This window comes from Bicyclus anynana, chromosome 1 (genome assembly GCF_947172395.1).
Source record: "Bicyclus anynana chromosome 1, ilBicAnyn1.1, whole genome shotgun sequence".
Classification (NCBI taxonomy): Eukaryota; Metazoa; Arthropoda; class Insecta; order Lepidoptera; family Nymphalidae; genus Bicyclus; species Bicyclus anynana.
Window position 1 is genome coordinate 5,291,285 of NC_069083.1, and position 25,206 is coordinate 5,316,490.

Sequence of the window (25,206 nt, forward strand, 5' to 3'; positions counted from 1 at the left end):
ACTACATATTTAAGGAGGGCTGAATTTTTCAGCCGGTATTTCTACCACATTTAGGGTTAATATAATATTTAAACCAAATCAAGTTAAGCGTCATATAAATTACTTTCCATAGCGAAGTTTGTTTAGCAACTATACGTTAATAATCGACCCCCCGCTAGATGGACCGAGGACTTCGAGGGATTTGCTGGATGCTGGCGGCTCGAAACTGTTTTGTTTGGAAGTGAGCAACAGGCCTATGTCTAGCAGAGGACGTCTATCGGCTAATGATGATGATGATGATGACTGATACGTTAATAAATAAATTCAAAAAGGTCAATTATTATAAAAGTTATGTAATTAATTTAACTATAATTTTTTACGCCGAAATGGCAGATCTTATGTGGAATGAATTAGATTTTTATTATCTACTTAATATGTATCATTTATAAACCCATATTCAGGCAAATAAATCTCATTTGAATTTAAATTAAGTATTTCAAATTCGTTATCATAATATATCTGTAAGTCGTAAATTTTATAAATAGCGTAATTTGAGTGAATTAATAAAGAAACAAAATTTAGTACGTAGTATTTTCATCTGCGAGTAATTACGATAACAGAATTTTGGTAGATTTTAAAATTTTACAATCTTATTTATATTGCAAACGTCCAGTCAATCTTTGTTTTTTACGTATTAATTAGTTATTATTGACCTTATTTACCCGAATGTCTCATAAAAATAAATATAAACAAACCAGTCATCATCCCCATACAAAATTCCAGTGATCTACGCCTCTACGGGAACAAACTTATCCCCGCGTAAAGGTAAGTTACATCCGGTGACTGTTTCCAATAGAGACGACAAATTACGAATCTACGGCGATTTCTGAATAAATTTAATACTATTCTCGTGATAAATACACTAAATATCTTGTCTTTAAATCACAACAGTGCGCGCTAGCCCGCCGCGCGCATTGCACGTGGAACTATAGGATCGAATCAACGATTTTACAAACGTAAAATTATAAAGCCGCGTTTGTAGCTATGCGTCGATTTTAGTTCGTATTTAATTTATACATTCCTAAAGTGATACACAAAGTGATATTTTTTTTTATTAAATAATAGAATAGAATAGTGTAGATATCAAGATGTACAAGAACATATTTTGTTTTGTTATTTTAATTAGTTATGGGTAAGTAATTCTAATTTTATTTTACTTTAATATTTGCGATATACTTTTGAGTAAAGCTTGCCTTCCGAACCAGTGGTAGGGTCTCTACAAATAGACCAACTTTATTTTTTTAAAGTGCATGTCCTAGACTACTACAATTTTTTTAATTTTAAATGTAAACGTTGTTTTTATTGCTAATTGTTTTACTCATACAGTTAAGTTTTTCTGGGAGACTGAACACGTTATATTATAACATATTATATATCTATACTAATATTATAAAGCTGAAGAGTTTGTTTGTTTGTTTGATTGAATGCGCTAATCTCAGGAACTACTGGTCCGATTAGAAAAATTCTTTCAGTGTTAGATAGCCTATTTATCGAGCAAGGCTATAAGCTATATTTTATTCCCGTATTCCTACGGGAACGGGAACTACACGGATGAAACCGCGCGTCTACTAGTTATAAATACAAAATAAGTTTATTAATTATGAAGTCTTCTACAATAAAAGGATAATCAACTTTAATTTAAGTTAGCGATGACTCTTTATAATAGGTATACAACTTGATAAACTTTTTATAGTAAGTTGTATTCAAATAATTAGCATTTCATTTACATTAGCATTTTAAAAAATAAACAAAACGATGAAAAGCCAAAGGAACTAGAATGCGAAAAAAAATAAAAAGGGTATTAAGTAGGCACCTACCTGTTCTAAAGCCTACATTACTATTAACACTTAATTTTGAATCTGCGCCAAACGAACTGCATAATTTTTGAGTTAATTTAACTGGTTTTTCTACCAGTTTCGGATGCCAGTAGAAAATTATCCATTGTTTGTTTTTTCAATTAGGTAGGTAGGTATAAACCTCGGCATATAGTTTTGTTTTTAATGAATATTTGCCATATTTTGTTATAATATGACTAATATTTCCCGTTCCCCTCCAATTAGTTGTACCAAAATGGCGTTCTACTGCGCAGATTATAAAACTGTGCTCACACGTGGTTGTCCACTAAATTAAATACCTACGTATGCCAATAATTGAAAAGTATGAGATTTAAATAAAGGGGGTGTGGTATAACAAAATAATGGACCAACAAACCTCCTGGCAATATGCAGAATCATAATCTACATGCTTTTTTGAGTCCAAAACTGTAAACAGAATGCGGTCCTCGTATTATGCACACTCAATTCCCCACAGCGCCTGATCCAATTGTGTTCTGTCAGATTTTATTTATTTTATTCTATAGATACAAAGTTTGTATTGGTCAAAGCACAGTCAGCAGCAAGTCTTATGACATCACAGTCACACTATACTGGCGAAAGTATCTGGACAAAAGCTACTTTTTCATGGTTCCCGCGGGATTCGTGAAAAACTGAATTCCATGCGGACGAAGTCTCAGACATCCGGTGTAATAATTTACAGATTCTACTCTTATTTCTGAGAGGAGACTCGTGCTAAACAGTGAGCCGATTAAGGGTTTTTGTTGATGATTATGACTCTTTATTTAAATTTTAATAGGTTAAATATCTATATAATAGTTATTTAATTAACAAAAAATATTTAGACGACTTGCGACCAATATACAATATATCTAGAAAATACCAACGACTGGATTTAAATGAGCTTTCGTTTAAATAATATTTTGACCGGTTTAAAATGTCAAAGTTGAACAAAATACCTACAGTGAAATACATAATCATAACTAGCTATGACAATATTACAAATATGTCCTAAAAATAAAATGTTTGTGATTTTCTGACGTGATAATTCGATGGAGCCGGCTGCACGCTCGAAAAACATCATGCGTTATTCCCTCGCTCAACGGTTGTCAACTTTTTTTACAAGAAATAAAATATATTCTGGTCTATGAAGATTATTAAAAAGTATTTTAGAAAAACGAACATTTTCTTTTTCAAACGAACTTTTTCTTCATTCCATCAGTATTTTCTTATGACGTTGTCAAGTATATCTATGGTCAGTAAACCGACTTTACAGACAATCGATTTTTTTTATTGCGATATGTTACGATTTTAGTTTATTTTAAGTGTAGAAACAATTTATTGAACCATGAATCAAAATGTTTTAGGACAGACTTCTTAATAATTATTTTCTTAATACCTTATTTCAGATCATTAGATATACATTATACAGATAAAGCAATATAATAGGTACACATTTAATAATCATCAGAGATTACTGTATCAGTTATGATCTACGACTTCATTTAATTGTAAGTGGGATATTATGTAGATGAAACGCACTTATCTTGGCTGAGATCAATGATTAGATTACAGGTATCCCGTGTAGTTGATTCAGCTCTGTGATCCTGAGACCCTTAAGTGTTAACAGCAGATTAAAAAAAATATATATTTATTAATCACACAGTAACAAATTTCTAATACAATAATAGAGTAGATCCCTGGCTCCCAAACTAGCTGTAACTGTATCTTGGGAGCCAGTGGATTGGGTTAGATTAACGTTGGTTAAGAGTTTCACGGTCACAGAATCAAGGCGCACTTACATCGCAGGTAAATATGTGTGCATTTAACATGCGGAAAAAAGGTAGGGTTGCCACTCCTACTCTTCGTTAACATTAGTATTTAAAAAAAACATAGAACCGCCTCCCTAAGTGTTAACTAAGTGTTAACAGCATATTGGGTTAGATTAACGTTGGATAAGAGTTTCACAGTCAAACAATCGAGGCACGTAGAATTACATCGCAGGTAAATACGTGTGCATTTAACATGCGGAAAAAAGCCACTCCTACTTTTCATTGACATTACATAGTATTTAAAAAAATACATACAGCCGAACATAGAAACTCCTCCTTTTTGGAAGTCGGTTAAATATGAAGTCGCTTCCGCTAGATGTTCGCTTAGATGTTTTAAACTATCCGATGGATTTTGAGTAATAGTTAGTGATTCAAGCGGAAAGCTCATCTGTCTAAAAAGCACATATTTTTTATAAATTCGAGAATTTGTACTGAAGTGCATTTCAGACGGCGAGGTAATAACTAAAAATTAAAATTAAAATATTACGTCTTATTTACTTAGCAAACGAAAGTTGGTGTGCATGTGATTGTGCAACATAAAATAGTTAAATAAATCCTAAGTAGTACTGTAACTTATGTCAAATGTATTTTTTTCTATAAATAAGTTATTTCCAAAGTTTCCAAAAAGTTTCCAAAAAACACATGCTACTTAATAGCATGTGTTTTTTTGATTTTCGGTCTGTATTATCGTGGTAAACAGAGATGAATAAAGTTTAATAGTAAATAGGTAATCGACTTACGAAAACATCCTAAAAGCTGCTGTTCCGTACTCAAGCATGTAAGGACAAAACCTTGAAACGTTTATTTTAATTAAAAATAATCTTCTTTTGAAAGATTTTCGTCGTAAACGTTTTAATTTATTAAAAAGGATAAAATTACAAGTCAAAGCAAGTTAATTTGACCAAGGTAAACCCCGTGAACGATACACTGTAAACACCTTACGTGATTGCAGTTAAGTCACATATTTTCCTTCACACCACAGATTAATGATATAGTATTTACGATTACATACACTTTACAACATAGTGTTACAGGTGTTATTATTTTAGCGCTTTTCCTTTTGCTTTTGATAACAAACACAGAGCATGGAAAACGCTATAGCTGTCGCTTTAGCAATAGAAATAGCAAGGGACACTAATTTGTTTGTATTTTAAGAAAAATCTCGAATTTAGAACCTCCTCCTTTTTTGATGTCGGTTAAAAATAGATAGTCTATTTTAAACGGTTATTATTATTTAACGGTTACATAGAGTAAATTTTATTTAGTATTATAACATTATTTGTATGTACTTACTTGTTACTAGTTATGTACTAATTGAAGTTCACACTATATGACCTCTACTAAAGTCTAATAATTTATCTTACTAATATTATAAACGCGAAAGTTTGAAATATGTATGAGGTATGTTTGTTACTCTTTAACGCCACAACTTGAACCGATTTCGCTGAAATTTGGAATAAAAGTAGATTTTACCCTTGATTAACACGTAGACTAGTTTTATCCCGAAAAAAATCATAGTTCCCGCGGGGTTCGTGAAAAGCTGAATTCCACGCGGATGAAGTCGCGAACGTTCGCTGTGACAAATGGGATTATTTGAAAAGAATTTAGCTTTATAACTATAGCAGTGGATATGACTTCTGCCTCCGATTCCGGAGGGTGTGAGTCCGAATCCGGTCTGGGGCATGCACCTCCAACTTTTTTGTTGTGTGCATTTTAAGAAAATAGATATCACGTGTCTCTAACGATAAAGGATTGGTATACTTCACACTTTGCGTGTGTGAAGTCTACCAATCCGCATCGGGCCAGCGTGGTGAACTATTGGCCTAACCCCTCTCATTCTGAGAGGAGACTCGAGCTCAGCAGTGAGCCAAATATGGGTTGATAATGAAATGAATATTTCTTATTTTCTGTTCTCATTTTCATTTTAAATTATTTAAGGAGTTTGTTAGAAAATTATTTAAAGAGTTGCGGGGTTGCCATTCCAGCACCTTCGGACCCCAACGTCCATCGGCTCTTCGAACTAAGGGGCCTGCCCCTTGCCACTTCAGCTTCTTAGGTTCGTCTAAGTCTAGTTTCGAAGCGTTAGCGATCGTAGAAAGAGAATCGACGTGCCACTTGACTAGGGGGGCAGAAACTTTATCTCTTTATAATGTTAGTCTAAATATGATATGTATGAGTGCCCTTCATATAAATCTATTCAAACGTTTCACATTTATGATATTTCTAGGATTAGTATGAAACGAGTAGGTTTTACAGTTACGACTGTTTGTCTATTATAGTTATGTATATGTACTACTAGACAATATAGTAAAGATAACGAGAGCACTTTATTGTTTAAATCTTGTACACGTGTTATTTGTAATTAACTACTGAAAATACACCGTTATTTATTATCACAGATAGACTTCAATTTATTTGTAGAGATTGCTGTATCGATGATAATAAGTAGCTATTTTATTTTTTCATCCTGACTAGCTAAAATAGTAGATTGTTATACAAGGGGCTAAAAAGACCCATTTTATACGAGGTATTTTTAGAGCCCGAGACGAAGGCGAGGGCCGCCTAAATAGAAACCGAGTTTATAATGGGTTTAGCCCCACGTGTTACACTCTGCTTTTCACTACGATTGCGAGAAAATAAAATAGTTTAGTACAATATTCAATGATTTATTTTAATTGAAAATTAAATGTACAAAGTCTACAATTTTGGATATTAAGGGAGATGCTTTTACCCGTTAACATAATTTCCGACTACTGTGAAGATGAATAATGAGTATACGTGGTAAAACGTGGGAGATAATAGTTTAAAAAACTCCTTTCGTAAGTGAATCCATTAGTTGTTGTTTTCTCCACTTTACCTCTCTCAACTTTGATGGTAACAGATTGAAAATTATATCGATCTAAAAATTAGGATTACCATTCTCACTAGATGAAGACAACAATAACAATTAATGTTGAAAAATATGTAATTTTCAAAAATATGTATGAGTCTTCCGGTGCGGGGTCGCCATTCCAGCACCTTGGGACCTAGTCCATCGGGTTTTCGTCCTATGTGTCCTGCCCACTACCATAATTATCTGCTTCGAGTTTTTCTGCGTGATCTAATCAGAAAGGAGATTCTCGTCAAAAGTAATGTATTAAGTATGGTTGACTAATACAGGTACCCATGTAATATTGGTTGCTAAAGCGTACTAACGCGTTCTATGTAGGTAGGCACTGTGATTATATCTGACTCGGTTTTATGGCATTGTAATTTAAAACTAACAACAAAAGTAATTTAAATACGATTAACAATATTATTGGATATGGCTAATTTTATATTACTGGTAACGTATTACGGTAGTCAACGAATAACATAAATTCAAATTCAAATTTCATATATTTCGATTAGGCTTAGTCTACAAGTACTTTTGAAATGTCAAGTTAGGTCATGATTTAATGGTAATTAAAGTTGAAAACTTAAAATTAAAGTTATGGGGTATATTAACGATATAAAAATTTTCAAATCGGACCAGTAGTTTCTGAGATTAGCGCGTTTAACTAAACAAACAAACATACTTTTCAGCTTTATAATATTAGTATAGATATAATCCTTAACACTATAATAAGATTTTCATATAAGCTTGGGTTTAATAAATACTCATAATAGTATAATATTTTAAATAAATTGATTGGTGAATTAATGATATACTTAGTATAAGCTGTAATCACTATAAGAGGTTTATTGGTAGTTTAGAGTTAACGTAAGTTAACATACTAATCTATGAGCATCATTCATCATCAACATTATCAGCCTATGGACGTCCACTGCTGGACATAGACCTCTTCCAAACACAACGATCTCGAACCTTCATCCAGTGGCTCCTTGTAACCCGCTTGCTGTCCTCGGTTCACTCAATGGGGGGTCGACCACTCCCACCCCATGGAAGTGTCATTAACGAACTTGCCAAGCTATAGAGTGCATCTTCACTTACATACCATAGAATGACGGACGGACGGACCAGATTCGAACCCACACCCTCCGGAATCGGAGGCAGAGGTCATATCCACTGGGCTATCACGGCTCGATATATGTATAAAATATATGCGTTGAAATTATTACAGACTACACAATCATGAGTATATTGTAATAATTTTACTACCGGAAATATTACGCTTGGTTGTACTAATTGTATCTATTATAACTAAAGTAATCAATCAGTAATGTATATCAAATTAACTGGCAATCGGTTTTAATCTATTTGTATTAACCTTAACAGGCTTACACGTGGTACATGACACTTGCTTTATTTCCCGCAAATGTACGTAGCGACAGCAGAAGGTTTTCCTACCGGAAACCAGTCACCATTTCTCGCACCAATGCCAATTTGTACTGCGCTACTTATTATATCCGAAACTAGCTGACGCCGCGCGGTTTTACCCGCGTGGTTCCCTTTCCCGTAGAAATACGGAGATAATATAGCCTACAGCCTTCCTCGATAAATGGGCTATCTAACACTGTAAGAGTTTTTCAAATCGGACCAGTAGTTACTGAGATTAGCGCGTTCAAGTAAACAAACAAACTCTTTAGCTTTTTAATATTAGTATAGATAACATTAAACTAAATTCATTTGGTTAATAGGCACTTGTATGACCCACATACTTTAGTGTGTCAAGTAGAGATGATACTTACCCAAATTAGACAAACACCTTGACATAAAACTCATTTTTTTGTGACTAAACTAAGCAAATCGCTTCGCTATACGTTCACAGTGACACTAATTTACTTGTGCCGAATGATAATTTTATACTATAGATAGGTTACGTACCTACAGAATCATCGCAAAAAGTGATCCGAATTTAGCGACTTCACTGAGTGCACATATGCACAATTTTGTATATATAAATATAGTGTTTACACTTCCTAACCACACAACTCGATATTGTAGACGTACAATTACAACAAGATAAGTTGATTTACCACTGGCCAATCCGCATTGGGCCAGCCAGGTTGACTATTGGCCTAACCCCTCTCATTCTGAGAGGAGATTCGAGCTCAGGTAAGCCGAATATGGGTTGATTATGATGATGATGAAGTTGATTCAGAATTATTAGACGACCGATGTATACTTTTTGTTCAGGATTCCTTTTTCTCTTATAACACATCTATCTATTATATTTATTACAGGAAAATTTCTTTAAATATATCTAATGAATATAGTTTATTCCGTTTTTACCTAAATCTTGTGTCCTTAACACAAGATTTTACAAAATACTTGCAATGTTTACTGACCAACATATGGTTGATTTAACACTTGAATATACAGAGACGTCGACTGAAATACATATTCAATAGCAAAAAAAGGATATTAATTTGCAATTCAATATTGTCCAGGCAACGAAGTTTGGTTATGTTTAAATTGTAAGTAGGTGGTCCTACACGGCACACTGCACATACAGGATGCTCGGGAGCATTTTCCATAACTCTAGGGTTATATTCTTCAACAAATATTAATTGAAAATGTTCAAGGAACATTTGTGTTCTAAAATGAATATTTTTGGAGTAACCTTACACACCTCCTTATAATAACGACGTATTTGAAGATTTTAAAATGCAACATTGTCGCTTTGTTACCTAAAAGTGTGTGTTACATGGATAGTCGGTATTATTTGAATTAGTTTGTAAACATATATTTTTATTTTGTAGTTAATAAAATTTTAGTTTTGCATATCTGTTCTTTTAAGTAGTCTCGTAACGTAACGTAACGTTGCAGTTATGGAAAACACTCCCGAGCATCCTGTATATGTGTTTTAGTTGGACCTCATTGTCCACAGCCGAACCAGCTTACCATGGGACAATAAGTCAAACTAGGATCAGTGAATTGCGGATCAGGGCAAACAAAAAAAATACGTTATTAGGAAGTTTCTTACAATAAATATCTTAATAGCAGCCTGGAGTTGGAATTGGAGCCAAAGTGTCGAGTCCAGTGGATATGACCTCTGTCTCCGATTCCGGAGTGTGTAGGTTCGAATCTGGAAAACTGCATACCAAAAAATTTTCTTAATTCCCTGCGTGTGTGAAGTCTTCCAATCCGCATTGCGCCCGCGTGGTGGATAAATTGCCTAACATTCTGAGGGAAGACTCGAGCTTAGCAGTGAGCCGAATATGGGTTGATAAAGAAGTCTGGAGTTCCGAAGTTGGCGGCGTTGGTACTACCACGTGCCTCGGAGAGCACGTAAAGCCGTCGGTCCTGCGCCTGATTTCGGTCGTTCGTGTCGGTCTGCCGTCCCATCGGATTATGAGAGTGAGGGAATACAGAGTGCTAGAAGATATAACACTTGTGCACTCTTATATCTTCTGCGTACATGGTTAATCTCAAATGAGTTGGCAGCTGTGGCCGAAAAAAAAACAAATCGGTTGGAAGCATATTATTATTTATTATCATATAAAATAAATTATCAGATAATTGCTACCAGTAAATAAAAAATCAAGTGATTCTTATAATTAGAAAAGTAAAAATTACAAAGAATTAAAAGAAAACACAAGAAACTTAATACTTAAATAAAAACTACACGTAATATTCTGAAATGCAAATTATCTAAATAATCTTTATGGGTATTATAAAGTTTTTTTGAAATTAACTGCCTCTAAATATTTGTAGTTACTAAATTGCAATTCATAAGGAAAGTAGAAACATATGTTATCTATTTAAGTACCACAAGTATACGAGGTTCTTATATTATTATACCAACAACAACATTACATTTATTACAACGAGACATATTCTATGTACCTACATCGTTTGTTAAGGGCCCTGCAACGCAAATCGCACGAAATACGTAATGTTCACTCTACTAAAACTGCATTTAATACACGCTATAAATTCCCCAAAAAATATGTAAATTGCTTTGATTATAATAACTATAATTTTCTAGTTTTGTATTATTCATAAAATGTTCATTAATATTAATATAAATCATTTAAAAATAAAGTTTTACGTAAATTGTTCTATAACTTATTCATCTTTGAGAGTACTGATATGAAATTTACATTGTTTTGTAGAAATTTTATTTATCTTTAAATTCTGTGCATGGATTTTTTATTATGATTATTATTTTTGAGACATTTACATTTATTTAATTTCTGTGCGAAATTTCCTGCTGCGGGCGTGCGAAAAAATGCATTTACCTAAAAAAAAACTCGGTTCCTCCTTTTTACCTCGTTACTAAGTATTCATGAATGTCCAAAACATTATTACTAACAAAAATGATGCGACTGAGAATACTGGTTTCAGATTCACATTATATTTCACGTATTGGAGCAAATATTTACAATGCTCTAAATTACTGACATTATAAGTTTGCATATGTTTAAGGGCCATTACATTTATATTGACGATCTGTGTTTTGTTGCGTTTCAAACAAAATTATTCATAAATTATTGCCATAAAATTTGTTGCAATTTTCTTGCTTAAATGGCAATAAGTACCTTCCTCCTTAACGTGGTTTAAGTAAAAGTTGGTAAGGATCAAGATTTTAGTAAAAATATTAACTAATATTTCGAAGACACGTGCTGAGCTATATCTCAAAGACTAGTTACTTCGTTCTATTGTTGTATATTTAGGGTTAACGTTCTATTCACAATACGCGACGGACGTGCTTATTGTAGAGAACCGACAAGAAGTGCATCTAGTTGTGTCCTTGCTAAAGGACGCGACTGGTGCACGATTGTAATGGAATTAATAATTCCATCTAGTTCTGCTACTGAATTACATTCATTACCATTAAGTACTAGCGGTTGGCTGCCATTACGTTTGCAAGATTTCTCGTGAACCTTTCTAGCTCCGGCTGTTCCAAATTCAAATTCAATATCATCAATTTTTTCAAATTTTCCAAACATCAAAGTCGCTGTCGTCCGTTTTGTGACGTCACAATGTTTTACACTTGATGTACTAAAAGTCACTTAATTAACAACTAATTGCTAACTAATTTAATTTAAATTAAATTTTTGTTAAACGAGGTTTTATTCGAAAATAGAATCACTATAGGTAAGGCCCCGATTGTTTTGAAAAATAAATAAAAAACTTTAAATTGGAATGAAATGCAGCGTTCTTGTCTGTGGAATGCGTTTTTATTTAATTTTTATTGAGTTGCGAATAGAGCGTGATTTGAAGACATGGGACATCCTTTACGGTGATACCTTTGCCTTTTTCTCATGTGAAAAAAAATGAAATTAAAAAGCGAGAATTAAAAAAACAATTGGCGTGAATAATACACACTTGATTTTTTTAAGAAATTTATTGTAAATTTGTGACGGTAACTTATATATTGTCCAACATTAATTGTTATTGTCGTCTTCATCTAGTAAGAATGGTGATCCTAATTTGGAGATGGATGAAATTTTCAATCTGTTACCATTAAAGTCGAGACGCATTTACTTAAATACCTACCTAGGTAAAGTGGAGAAAACAACAACGAATGGATTCAATTACGAAAGGAGTTTTTTAAACTATTATTATTATTCATCTTCACAGTATTCGGAAATTATGTTGCCGGGTAAAAGCATCTCCCTTAATATCCAAAATTGTAGACTTTGTAAATTTAATTTTCAATTAAAATAAATCATTGAATATTGTACTAAACTATTTTATTTTCTCGCAATCGTAGTGAAAAGCAGAGTGTAACACGTGGGGCTAAACCCATTATAAACTCGGTTTCTATTTAGGCGGCCCTTGCCTACGTCTCGGGCCCTAAAAATAACTCGTATATAATGGGTCTTTTTAGCCCCTTGTATAACAATCTACTATTATTCGTTTTTGAATTTGTATTTAGGAATGGCTGCAGGGATGCTTTGTTCCGTACGCTTTATCTGCCTATTATTTTTTTATCTGTGGGTACATATAAATAAAATTTGTGGGTACATATAAATAATTAGTGTTTGATTTCAAGTTAACAGTGTTTTCTTAAGTGCTTATAGTTATTTAGACAATATCAAAACTCAAACCAGATAGTTAAAATTTTCCAAGTCTATTTTTCTGTTTTTCCGGGCGAATCTTTGGATCAGTTGAACTGATTTTAACACGACTTTCACTGAACGATAGAGGAGGTTATTGAGGAAAATAGTATAGGCATTTTATCACGAAAATACTGAATTTTACGTGTATTTAGTTCCGTGCATCCGCTAGTTTATAATAATAATAATGCCTCGTGGCTTGTACCTAACGTTGTTTATGTTAAGAAAAGATTATCTAACATCTGTTTTTTATCAGCATTGCGTGCTTGTTGATATTCTAATGTTTCTAGAAAGAAAAATGTTATAATGAAAATTATAAAAACAGTTCAATTTATGCGTTGATAAGGCCAAAATAGTATAGGCCACAGATTTGAAGTGATTCTTTGAAAATCTAAACATTAATTCGTTGTTCTTCCAGATGTTATAAATGGTCTAAGCGATGGTCACCTAGTGAGTAGACCACAGGCAATGGAATTTTTGGATTTGTAACCATTTTTGTAAAATAAGATATTTTTATTATCATCTCTATGTTCATGGAGAAGTCTCATTAGTGCGTTGCGTTGCGTTTTCGCAACTGATCAATGTTTTGTATGTCACAATTACGTCGCGATGACGTACACATCATCATCATCATATCAGTCGATGGATGTCCACTGCAGGATGTATATGGCTTTTGAATTCCAAACATCACAATCCTGAGCCGCCTGCATCCAGCGAATCCTTGCGATTCGCTTGATGTCCATGGGCTTCGAACTACGTACCCCGCCCATTACCACGTCAGCTTCGCAACTTGTTCGGTGACTTTGGTTCTTCTACAGATCTTCCCATTTCTCTTCGATCGCGCAGAGTTACTCCAAGCATAACTCGTTCCATCACCCGCAGTGTGACTCTGAGCCTTCTTATGAGGCCCAGTCAGTCTCAGTAATGGATCGAAACAAGTGAACCACTGTCAATCGTTGCAACGAAGCTCGTAACCTCGAACGCACTAATGGGGTATCGTCCTTACGAGTTCACCTAGTTTAATTAAAGCCTCCAATGCTCAGAATGTGTGTGGTATTTGTAATCAATAAAATATTTGTCGTTTCACAGATATGCCAAAATATTAAATTTGGCGGGAGGCCCGAAGTCCAATTACACATTCCCCAAGGGTTTCCTCTTCGGAGTCTCTACGGCAGCTCTGCAAATTGAAGGGGCATGGAACACAGATGGTAATTTAAAGCATTTTTAATTACTTTCAGTGTTTAGTGATGTACTAAGGTACTATGTTCGTTGTCGTCGTTATCAACCCATATTCGAATATGGGTTGCTAATGATGGTGATGTAGTTTTTAATATAAATTTTTGTGGTTGTTTTCCATTTAGGTGAAACATAAACGTGGAAACAAAATAATATTTATACTCAATAATTTATGTTGGAGATAAAAACGATTTCGTTACTGGTATGCTGTTTCGGGCCTCATGTAAATATAAACATAATATTACGTGTATAATAAATGAATTTATATTAATTTATTTAAATGTGTAACTTATATGTATATCATAATTAATGTACTTAGGTTAACATTTTATACTCTAATTGAGAAAGAATACAGTAAGGAACTTAAGCTAACTTATCCTAATAACTATACAAATCATGCCCACGTGGAATGATGGCAAGAATACTTTCTGCATTTCCGCGCTGGACAGCCAGGCAGGCTTTGCGCAAAAAATGAGCCAGCCCTTCTGTCACCAGTCGAGGCAACTAGCCGCGGTGAAATTTTTTGGTATTGCGACTCCATGACCCTAGGGTCTCCACGGCAAAAGCCAAAAGGTATAAATATGTACTCGTAACTCTCAGTCAGAGAGACATAAATATAAATAGGATTCTTATACATTATATTTACTTATGTACCTACTTAAAATTAACTACATTTTCCTATTCATCTCACTTGCAGGTAAATCAGAAAGTATATGGGACCATTTAGTGCGTGTAAACAAAAACTTCACCAAAGATGGTTCCACGCCAGACGTTGCCGCTGATTCCTACCACTTATACAAACGGGACGTCCAAATGATCCGAGAACTCGGCGTGGACATCTACAGATTCTCAATGTCCTGGCCCAGGATTCTACCAACCGGTTTGGCGAATCAAGTCAACCCGCTCGGCATACAATATTATAAGAACTTACTAAGTGAACTTCAGAAGTATAACATTACGCCCATGGTGACTATATACCATTGGGACTTGCCACAGAAGCTACAAGACATGGGCGGTTGGACGAATGCTCACATAGTCGATTATTTCACTGATTACGCGAACGTTTTGTTCGAGAATTTTGCTGATAAAGTGAAGTATTGGATCACCTTCAATGAGCCGATGCAGACTTGCTTGGAAGGTTATGGGAACACATACAGAGCTCCTGCGTTGAACCGCCATGGTGTTGCCGAATACCTTTGCACACACAACCTCTTGAAGGCTCATGCGGGTGCTTACCATTTGTTTGATCAACAGTATCGTCCTTTGTATGGAGGTATGTAGCTGTTTTTATTACTTATTACGCCACTCGGTTTTACCCGCATGGTACTCGTTCCGTATGATTACGGGGATAATATATAGCCTATAGCCTTACTCGATAAATGGGCTACCTAAAACTGAAAGAATTTTTCAAATAGGACCAGTAGTTCCTGAGATTAGCGCGTTCAAGCAAACAAACAAACTCTTCAGCTTTATAATATTAGTATAGATAGAAAAGTACATATAGTATAAGCGTTATCTTCAGACTATGTAATCGCCGTAGGTTCCTTAATAGGCTTAGGTGAATGTAGCAGCTCTGGGATCTAAAGGCTAGACGAAGTCAAGAGGGCGATCAAGATGTCTTCTGTGAGACTTGGACCTCGATTTAGAAGGCTGTTAAGGAAGCCTGAGTGTGGTATAAATCGGGAACCTATATTTGTTGTTATTGTATTTAAACTCCTAATTTTTTTTTAATAATAGGTAATCAGAATAAAATCATATCGTTTTAGAATTACCTACTCGTATAGAATATTCTATGATTGAGAATGAGATATTGCTTTACTTAACATTTATATTGTTTCTTTATTATTGACTATTAGTAATAATGAACTTCAATTAATTATAAAAACAAGATGAATTATTTATATTCAATTACTTCCAATTACTTTAAAGAATTTTACGTGTTATGGCTTAGATACGTCACAGAATTAATAACACTTTATAATTAACGGCCAGTGGTTAGATTTGTGGTTAGTTATATTACTATAGATCGAGGATGGGTTCGAGTCCTCGGTTAGGCAGTGAAATAGTGACTTTTCTTTTTTTTATGAGTAAAAATTATCAGCCAGGAGTCAGGAAATTGGTACTACTAGTGGTACACACTCGTGCTGTGGGAGGCTTGATCACTAAAAATACATTATCACCGCACGCCAACTAACATTAGATTTGCATTAAGCAGTGTGGTGGGTTAAAGCTCCATAAGCAATCTCTAATAACTTATTTTGAAATGGACTCTACAAGAACGGTGTCAATTTCTGGCAGGGATGATTTTTTAAAATAAGATACTTTATTTTATTTTAAAATAATGTTATAAGTACATACTTAAATTATTTACCTAAACCTATGATGTGTGTTTTAACGGCCTCCGCGGCGCAGTGGTATTCGCGGTAGATTTACTAGACGGAGGTCCTGAGTTCGAACCCCCTGCTGGGTCGATTGAGGTTTTCTTAATTGGTGCAGGTCTGGCTGATGGGAGGCTTCGGCCGTGGGTAGTTACCATCCTATCGGAAAAGACGTACCGCCAAGCGTTTTAGCGTTCCATGTCGTGTTGAAACCGAAACCGATGTGGATTTTATCCTACGCTTAACAAGTTAGCCAGCTTCCATCTGAGAATGCATAATCACTTACCATCAGGTGAGATTGCAGTAACTTGTAAAGAATAATAAAAAAAAATTTAGCTCGTTATATTGAGAACCTACCTGGTATAATGTTATTTTAAATTACTATATTTTATTACCTTAAGAGAGTATTAAAATTAATTAGTCTTTGTTAAACGTACCTACAGAACAGATAAAGATTTATAGCATACTAGCAGACGCCCAACTCCATTTAAAAAAAATAATAAAATTACTAAACCGATTTTCATGAAAATGAAATCGGAAAAATCTGGAATACTCTTTCAAACAAAAAAAGAATTTTCAAAATTGGTTAATAAATGACGTTCTTGGTAACAAACATTAAAAAAAGAAACATTGGTTAAAAATTTCGGTTTAGCTGTGAAAAGGTAATAAACATAAACCTACGTGTTTAAGATGTGTCGGAAATATTTACGTTTTATGAGGAAAAAGGAAAACTCTAAACTTTGTTTTCCTTTATTTTTGCTCCTGTACGTAATGGTAGATATTTTTTTTATCAGAAAACATTTTCTTTGTTTGATATGATTTCAATTTTGAATCTTATTCTTGTGCAACTAAATAACCTAATTTTAATTTTTATTCTTAAATATACAAAAAATTAAATCTTACCTTTTTATCGTAATATAAGTATGTACCTACAAGTAATGTATATTTTTGTTTGAGATTGCTCACAAATAGTTTTTGATTGGAACACAATAGAACTTTTTAAATTTTAATTCCTAAGCTGTGATAGTTTTTTGAGAGTCGTGATAGCCCAGTGTATATGACCTCTGCCTCCGAGGGCGTAGGCTCGAATCTGGTCTGGGGCATGCACCTCCAACTTTTCAGTTGTGTGCATTTTAAGAAATTAAATATCACGTGTCTCAAACGCTGAAGGAAAACATCGCGAGGAAACCTGCACACCAGAGTTTTTGTTTACATATTGTTTTTCTACTTAATTTGTTTCGTAAAATTTTGTATTTTTTTTTTGTTGTGAAAGTGTTTTATTATACCGTCGTTTTTGTTTATTCAGGTAAAATTGGCATGTCATTAGACTCAAACTGGGCTGAACCTAAAACCGATTCTCCGAAGGACCGAGAAGCGGCCGAGCTTTACTTAAAGACTCATGTAAGTATTTTATTTAATACTAGCTATTTTATTTAATATTAGCTTGTCGAAGTTATTGTTCTGACCCTCGGGAACTGTACTCTTTCTAGTCGTTATCAACCCATATTCGGCTCACTGCTGAGCTCAAGTCTCCTCTCAGATTGAGAGGGCTTAGGCCAATAGTCCACCACGCTGGCCCAATGGATTGGCAGACTTCACTCACGCAGAGAATTAAGTAAATTCTCTGGTATGCAGGTTTCCTCACGATGTTTTCCTTCACCGTTTGAGACACGTGATATTTTATTTCTTAAACTCTTTCTAGTAATCTACTAGAAAAGTTTTTGTACAAACAAACAGTGTGCGAAATTTCATAATGGTCGGTTGAATGGTTAAATCGTGAAAGCGTGACAAAAACAAACTCACTTTCGATTGTATATTAGTATGCATAAGAAAGTTAAATGTATCAAAATTTGATTCATTTCGGATTGTATAACCGAGATAACGAAATTTCACATTTAAACATAAAAATATTTTCTTTAACACTTATAGTTGCCGTACCAAGCTATAGCTATAGGATAGCTTGATGGTGAGTGGACATATTAGTAGCAGCAATAAAATTGGCTGGTGGGAGGCTTCGGTCGTGGCTGGGTTAGCCCTTGACTACAATCTCACCTGATGGTAAGTGATGATGCAATCTAAGATGAATACAAGCTAACTTGTAATAAGATGAAAAACTACACCCCTTTCAGTTTCTACACGACATCGTACCGCAACGCTAATCGCTTGGCGGTACGTCTTTGCCGGTAGGGTGGTAACCAGCCACGGCCGAAACCTCCTGGATCAATTAAGAAAACCTCAATTGGCCCAGCCGAAATGACCATATTTTAAAAGACAGAAAATCTTATTATCTATACTAATATTATAAAGCTAAAGAGTTTGTTTGATTGAACGCGCTAATCTCAAAAACTACTTGTCCGATTTGAAAAATTCTTTAAATGTTAGATAGCCCATTTATCGAGGAAGGCTATATATTATCCCCGTATTCCTACGGGAATGGGAACCACGCGGGTAAAACCGCGCGGCGTCAGCTAGTCTCATATAACTTGACCCAAGATTCGAACCCAACGAACGAGCGATTCGAGCTAACGACTGGATCAACAAGGGAGTTAGTAAATTGTACCTACCTTTTCTTAATTTACAGTTAGGATGGTATGCACATCCAGTCTATTCAGCCGAGGGGAACTATCCACCTGAGCTGATAAAACTCGTGGATGAGAAGAGTCTGGAGCAGAACTACAGCCGCTCCCGTTTGCCCAAGTTCACCCCCGAGGAGGTCACATACATACGCGGCACCGCAGATTTCTTCGGCCTAAACCACTACACGACTTACCTACTCAGTATGGCCGAGGGTGAAGTCGGAAAAGTTCCTTCACACGAGAACGATGTTGGCATCGTTAGAGTTCAAGACCCTAAATGGCCTTCGAAGAGTTCTTCCTCATGGCTTAAGGTAAATGTAATTGTAGTGTTTGTGTCTATATATGCACCGGTAGTGGGAGAAAACGGGTAGTCTGTCATTGTCATCGAGAGATGGCGCACGTGTGCCGCTGACTATTATAGAGTATAATAGTGGTATAATGGTATAATATGGTATAATAGTGGTGAGACAGTGAATTACTGCTATAACAGTAAGGACAAGGGACCTTCCGGTAATAATTATGTAGCAGTTGCAATTTACTTGCTCGTGTTAATAATTAATGAAAAATTCTTGAATGGAAATCCCAGTAGGTATTACTAATCCGGCTCAGGACTCAAACCCAGAAACTCAAGATAAACTTTGATTGATTGATTGACTTAGGAAGGCAGGTTCTGCTGAGAAGAGCCGGCAAGGAATTCAGTATTTGCTAGTGATCCGTTGCCACTTAACTTAACCACTAAAACTTAAATAGATTGACTTGCTTAAGCGTAGCTTAAGGTTCAGTCCAGAACCAACGCGCCAGCATTTGGGGAGGAATTCAGTACGAAATATGAAGTTGAACGTGCACTCGCTCTAGAGTTCGTCTGTTAACTGGGCGCAACAAGGCGTCCCTAGTATCTCGACTCGCGAGCAATACGCGCGAATCAAGCGCGTGTCGAGTCTGGCATAGTGCACGCGATTTACGCGCGTATTTTTAATTCGCGCGATGCTTGTGGACGCAATTTATTGATGTCTAGTAGTTCGACAACGCGCGCATGAATTCGCGCGATACGATTTGCGACGAATTCGCCCCTTCTGAACAAGGGCTAAGTGATTTATGTTGTGCTTCTCTGCTACTGTTCAGAAAATTATGAAGCCAAATATTTTTCTCTCTCGCTCTAACAGCAGGCAAAGGACTATGTGCGGATCATATTCAGTGATTAGATATAGCCACAGAATTAAAATATGTTTCTTTTATAGGTCGTCCCCTTCGGGTTCAGACGCCTTCTCCAGTGGATAACGAAAACATATAACGTACCGATAATCGTCACGGAGAACGGATACGCAGATTTTGATGGAGTGAAGGACTCCGCGCGTGTTTCGTACTACAGCCACTACCTCAACTCGCTGCTGTACGCCATACATGAAGACAAGAGCAACGTGGTCGGCTACTTGGCGTGGAGCTTGATGGACAACTGGGAGTGGGATGACGGATACGTGTAAGTTTTCGTCTATTCAATCAATCAATCAATCAGCCGTTGGACGTTCACTGCAGGATATAGGTCTTTTGTAGCGACTTCCAAACGTCACGATTCTGAGCCGCCTGCACCCAGTGAATCCCTGCGACTCGCTTGATGTAGTAAGTCCACCTGGTGGGGGGGTCGACCAACACTGCGCTTTCTAGTGCGGGGTCGCTTGGTACCCCAACTGTTGTAGTGATGATTTGTAAACTAAATTTTCTTACTTGACACAAAGGAATTTTGTGATGGTGGTGTCTCTAATAACATTGGCACTTATAGTCTGGCAAGTTAGTTGATGACACTCCCATGATATGCGGACGCCGGGTGGAAAGACTGCGCGGGTGTGAAATCGTGCGTGCGGGGAAGTGAGGTGCATCAGTCGTGGCGTTTGCATTTATCGCTACACGCTACCCGGTCCGCGCGGACCATCGAGATTGTTACGAACAAAGTTGCCAAGCTGTTGCCAACTGTTATTACTGACACATAATTTAACGGATTATACACAGAAATATTTTCCATCAATGCAAACATCATTCCATAAAGATAAATACAGATGATATCTTTATGTCTGTGTAATGCAAAAGCAACAAAAACAAAGCGAGTCCCTTAACGCACCAATGAATTCGTCAAGGTTGTGTGTTTATTTACAATACATTTGTAGGTTACTTCATTAAGGTTCAAAAACTTAACTGAGAAAACAATAATGCTACGTTAACGCCATCTGGTAACACTTCGGTACTATCTCGTATGTTTTTACCATAATATTGATATACAGAATGCTCGGGAGTTTTTCCCATAACTTCAAGGTGTTTACAATACACTTATAGGAGCCGAACTGCATAACTAATTTTTTTTAAATAAAAAAAACCTTTTTGTGTTTTCATACAAAGTAATTCAAATAATTCCGATTATCATTCTAACACACGACTTTATCTATCCTTGCATTTTAAAATACGTAATCGTAGTGGTGTAAGACTGTCGATATCAACAAGATATTGCAACTGACACTTCGCACTTCACTAGTAAGCTGCTTCATGATATTTATCAATGTGGCTAGGTCATTATACAAGGATGAGATATAAGGGACACAATTTAAGATCTATTTACAAAAGAAATATTTTTTACTCCGAATATATTTTAGAACAAATGTTCCTTATACATTTTTAATTAATTTTCCTTAAAGAATATAACTCTAGAGTTATGGGAAAAACTCCCGAGCACCCTGTTTAACATATTAAGCGACGTAATGATACGTACTACTACGTAAAATACGAGATTGTGATGCAAGTAAAAAAATATTTAAATCTATAGGTAAAAAAAAAGAAAAATACCCATAGAGAACATTCAGGCTTGCAAGAGTTGTTAATTAGATACATATTATAAATAATTGAAACAGTAGTAAAATATTATATGAAATGGTGTTAAAATATGTTTACAAGCTGATTATAATTGTATCGGTAAATGATAATTTTTAAATAAAAAATATCAGATGTGTGAACATAATAGTGATAAGTATTCAGATATACCTAAAGATAAATATGTAATATGTATCTATTGAATGTATCTTAAATGGGTTATGTGTAATTCGACACGTTTGGTACAGTTATATTGGTGTACTAGTAGATGCCTACGTGGTTTCACCCGCGTGGTTCCCGTTCCCGTAAGAATACGGGGATAAAACATAGTCATAACCTTTCTCGATAAATGGGCTATCTAACACTGAAATTTTTCAAATCGAACCAGTAGTTCCTGAGATTAGCGCGTTCAATCAAACAAACTCTTCAGACTTTTTTTATTTACGAAAATTCTTGATTCTGGTAGCTAGCTGAGTTACCAGGAAATGAAAATTTCAGGGCGTCAGAACGAGATAATTTACCACGCAATTTGTAGGACATTGTGGCTGTTAAATTGTATAACTATTAATTAAGCATTAGTAAAAAAACCAGCTGGTTAGTAACAACTTTTAATATCCTTGTTATTTATACAAGTTGGGAGGAGGGTAGAGTAACAAATGTTGTTACTAACCAGATTTTTTTTACTATTTATTAATTACTAGATTAACAACTTAACAGCCAAAATGTCTTACAAATTGTGTGGTACATTATATCGTTCCGGCGCTCTGAAAATTTCATTTCCTGGTAACTCAGCTAGCTACCAGAATCAAGAATTTTCGTAAATAAAAAAGTTAATCGTCTCATCGAGATGAAGTTACACACGAAAAATTTGCTTTTTAGTAATTAGGTGTACAAAATGTTCTAGGGATCCATGACTATAATAGTTAAGAGCTATCAAATTAATTGATTATGAAACACGGCTAAAACTCACGTAATATTAGGTCGGAGTATGCCCGACTAGTTTCGAACCCATACGGGGCCCTTAGTCATGAGCTGGTTCTCGTATCGCGGCACGATCCAAACTGCGAAGCGACTGCGCGACGCGCTGCTACACGCATTGCGCCCGCGGCTATCAAATTAGTCAGATTTGTGTGCAACCTATTGTTCGTTGTAGTTAAATAAAACACATTTACTCTCAAATCATATTTAATTTCACTCGTCATGTTTGTAAATGCAATTGCAGGTCCCGCTTCGGTCTTTACTTGGTCGACTTCAACAGTCCGAACAAGACGCGGACGCCCAAGGACTCGGCGAGACTGTTCGCGGGCGTCGTGGCCTCGCGAGGCCTGCCCCCCGACTACGACCCGCAGGACTTCACCGCCTTCTCCGGCGTCTCAGGCCTCGTCCCGACGTTAATCCCCCTGTTGCCACTACTTAGGCTACTTATATGACACGTTTAGTCACTAAGTACGTATGTAAAACTATCATTACATTAATTATTTAATACCTTAACTTTTTTTTAACTTGATCCCTAGTAGACTGCGAGACGTGGAGGTTTCCTATGGATCGGGTACAGAGAAATTGTTAATGTGACTTATTACTGGCAGGGATTGAACTAAAAAGGAAAGTACGAATCTATGTAAATGTTATTTAAATTATTCTATATTATTTGAAAAATAATTAAATTACAATTTTAGTTACCACAAATTGTTTTATTTCGCCTAAAGGAATACATATTTAAGTGTTCTTTTTTATTTTTATAACATTACTCTTAAAGCGACATTGCATGTCTCGACAAGAACGCTATTCTGTAATAATGTTTTTATAACTCAACAGTGTGGTACTCAAATTCGTCTCGACATCTCTCTGTCTAACACAATACTATAGATAGAGACAGTTAGAGACGAATTCGAAACTCACACTATCGAGATATAGAAACATCTTTACAGAATAGCGCTAGAGTTTTTATGTTACGAAAAATAAGGATAATGAACATTTAAAATGTTCATTATTCTTATTTTTCATTTTGTTTACATGGACTAGCTTTAAAGTCCTAATGTTTCGAAATCACGTTACAAACTTATTAAAAGTATTTGCGCCACATTTAGCATGTAATTTTATAAATACTTGGGACTAACAACACATTTTTATTTAAGTAGTATTCATAACTTATATAAAATAAAAAAAATACTAGTCATAAAACTAATCCTTAATACCTTATAAGTACTATAGTTATAAAGTTTCAGTTCTTTGTACATATACTATTTTCACTCAAGTTTATAGATAAATATCAACAAATGGTTCCCTTTGTGTCAGTATAGAGCCACAGTACATTAATCTTAATGAATCCATCCATTGGAAACCTTCCCGTCTTCGAGGCTAAAATTCGTAAGCTAGCGTTAATACTCAACAGTCATAAGTTTGCTAGCATTGTCCCTCGCGACGTCTCTTCTTAGCTGAGCTTGGATGCAGGAGAAGGATTTGCCCTTAGTTTCTGGCAGTATGGCGAGCATGAACAACAGGCCCAATAGTGAGAATATGGAGAAACCCCAGAATACTGTGTAAATGCCCCAAGTGTCCTTCACCACCTGGAAACGAAACATATCTAATATTAATATAAATATAAATAATTCCCATTAAACAGCCACTTCGGTTCACTGATTAGCTTTTCTGACTTCGGATTAGGAGATTATCGAGGCCTGGTCAGGTCATAATAAGATAGTAAGCTTTGCTTTTTTCAAGAAATTTTCAGTTATATCCTGGATCACGTCAAGCCATCGGCCCCGGTCACCATTAATAACATCTGATAGTGACAGTTGTCGTTAATTATTGTGTTAATGCAGGTTGGCAAAGTTCGCCTAAAATGAGGGAGGCATCGCCCTGTAGTGGGCCATTAAATTAGGCTGATAATTATTATGAAAGAATCAGTTACTATTAGATCCAACAATTATACTATTATACTACCGACGCAACGTCGTTTCCGTTGGTTTTTCACCGGATATAATTTGGAGAGTGTGCACAGCAACTTTACAATCTATTCGAAGTTCTTTCACCTCCATTTTAACACAGAACATAGAGGCACTATGAATATTGGCATTATTCTGTTGTTGAAACGTTCAGTCGAGTTGCTCGAAACGTTTCGCATCGACGTTTCTAATAAGAACAGCTATGAGATGGAATACTTATTTAAGATCTCATCATTGTTTCCCATCAGACATGAATCCAGGTAGTCAAACACAAGTATATTTAGCATTAAAAAGACTTTTAGATAGTTGACAGGAAACGGTAGAATATTCACTTGATGTTAAGTTGCCTATAACAGAACCAAACTTCGTAGTGCATGCAACCCATACAACCTACAAGGCACTCGTTTTGCCCATGTACCTGAGGCAAAGGCAGGTATTTAGCCTCAACAACCATATCCTTTAGACCAGAATATAAGATTGCTACTTGAAGGACGTGAACTGGTCGGACAGTATGCTCAGAAAAG

The 25,206-nt window shown here is 35.5% G+C and overlaps 2 protein-coding genes across 2 annotated transcripts in view; one reads left to right on the forward strand and one right to left on the reverse strand.

The window, feature by feature from the left end:
• Window positions 1-921: 921 nt before the first annotated feature.
• LOC112055839 (myrosinase 1) lies at window positions 922-23,423 on the forward strand. Its single transcript, XM_024096103.2, has 7 exons — window positions 922-1,171; window positions 13,784-13,902; window positions 14,628-15,203; window positions 17,615-17,709; window positions 18,890-19,195; window positions 20,123-20,361; window positions 22,960-23,423. The coding sequence occupies exons 1-7, from the start codon at window positions 1,128-1,130 to the stop codon at window positions 23,165-23,167; spliced, it is 1,587 nt and encodes a 528-aa protein (XP_023951871.1). The 5' UTR covers window positions 922-1,127; the 3' UTR covers window positions 23,168-23,423.
• The window catches only part of LOC112055838 (facilitated trehalose transporter Tret1), a 33,834-nt gene continuing 31,532 nt past the window's right edge, over window positions 22,905-25,206 (reverse strand). The window contains exon 4 of the mRNA XM_024096102.2: window positions 22,905-24,304. Coding sequence (XP_023951870.1) covers window positions 24,116-24,304 — 189 coding nt within the window. The 3' untranslated portion in view covers window positions 22,905-24,115. The remainder of the gene's footprint in view (window positions 24,305-25,206) is intronic.

What these genes read in the sequence shown, in the direction of transcription:
- LOC112055839 (XM_024096103.2), top strand. Translation starts at nt 1,128, where the DNA reads ATGTACAAGAACATATTTTGTTTTGTTATTTTAATTAGTTATGG. An exon ending in AGGGGCATGGAACACAGATG is followed by an intron (nt 13,903 to 14,627) that starts GTAATTTAAAGC and finishes TCTCACTTGCAG; the next exon opens with GTAAATCAGAAAGTATATGG. An exon ending in AGCTTTACTTAAAGACTCAT is followed by an intron (nt 17,710 to 18,889) that starts GTAAGTATTTTA and finishes CTTAATTTACAG; the next exon opens with TTAGGATGGTATGCACATCC.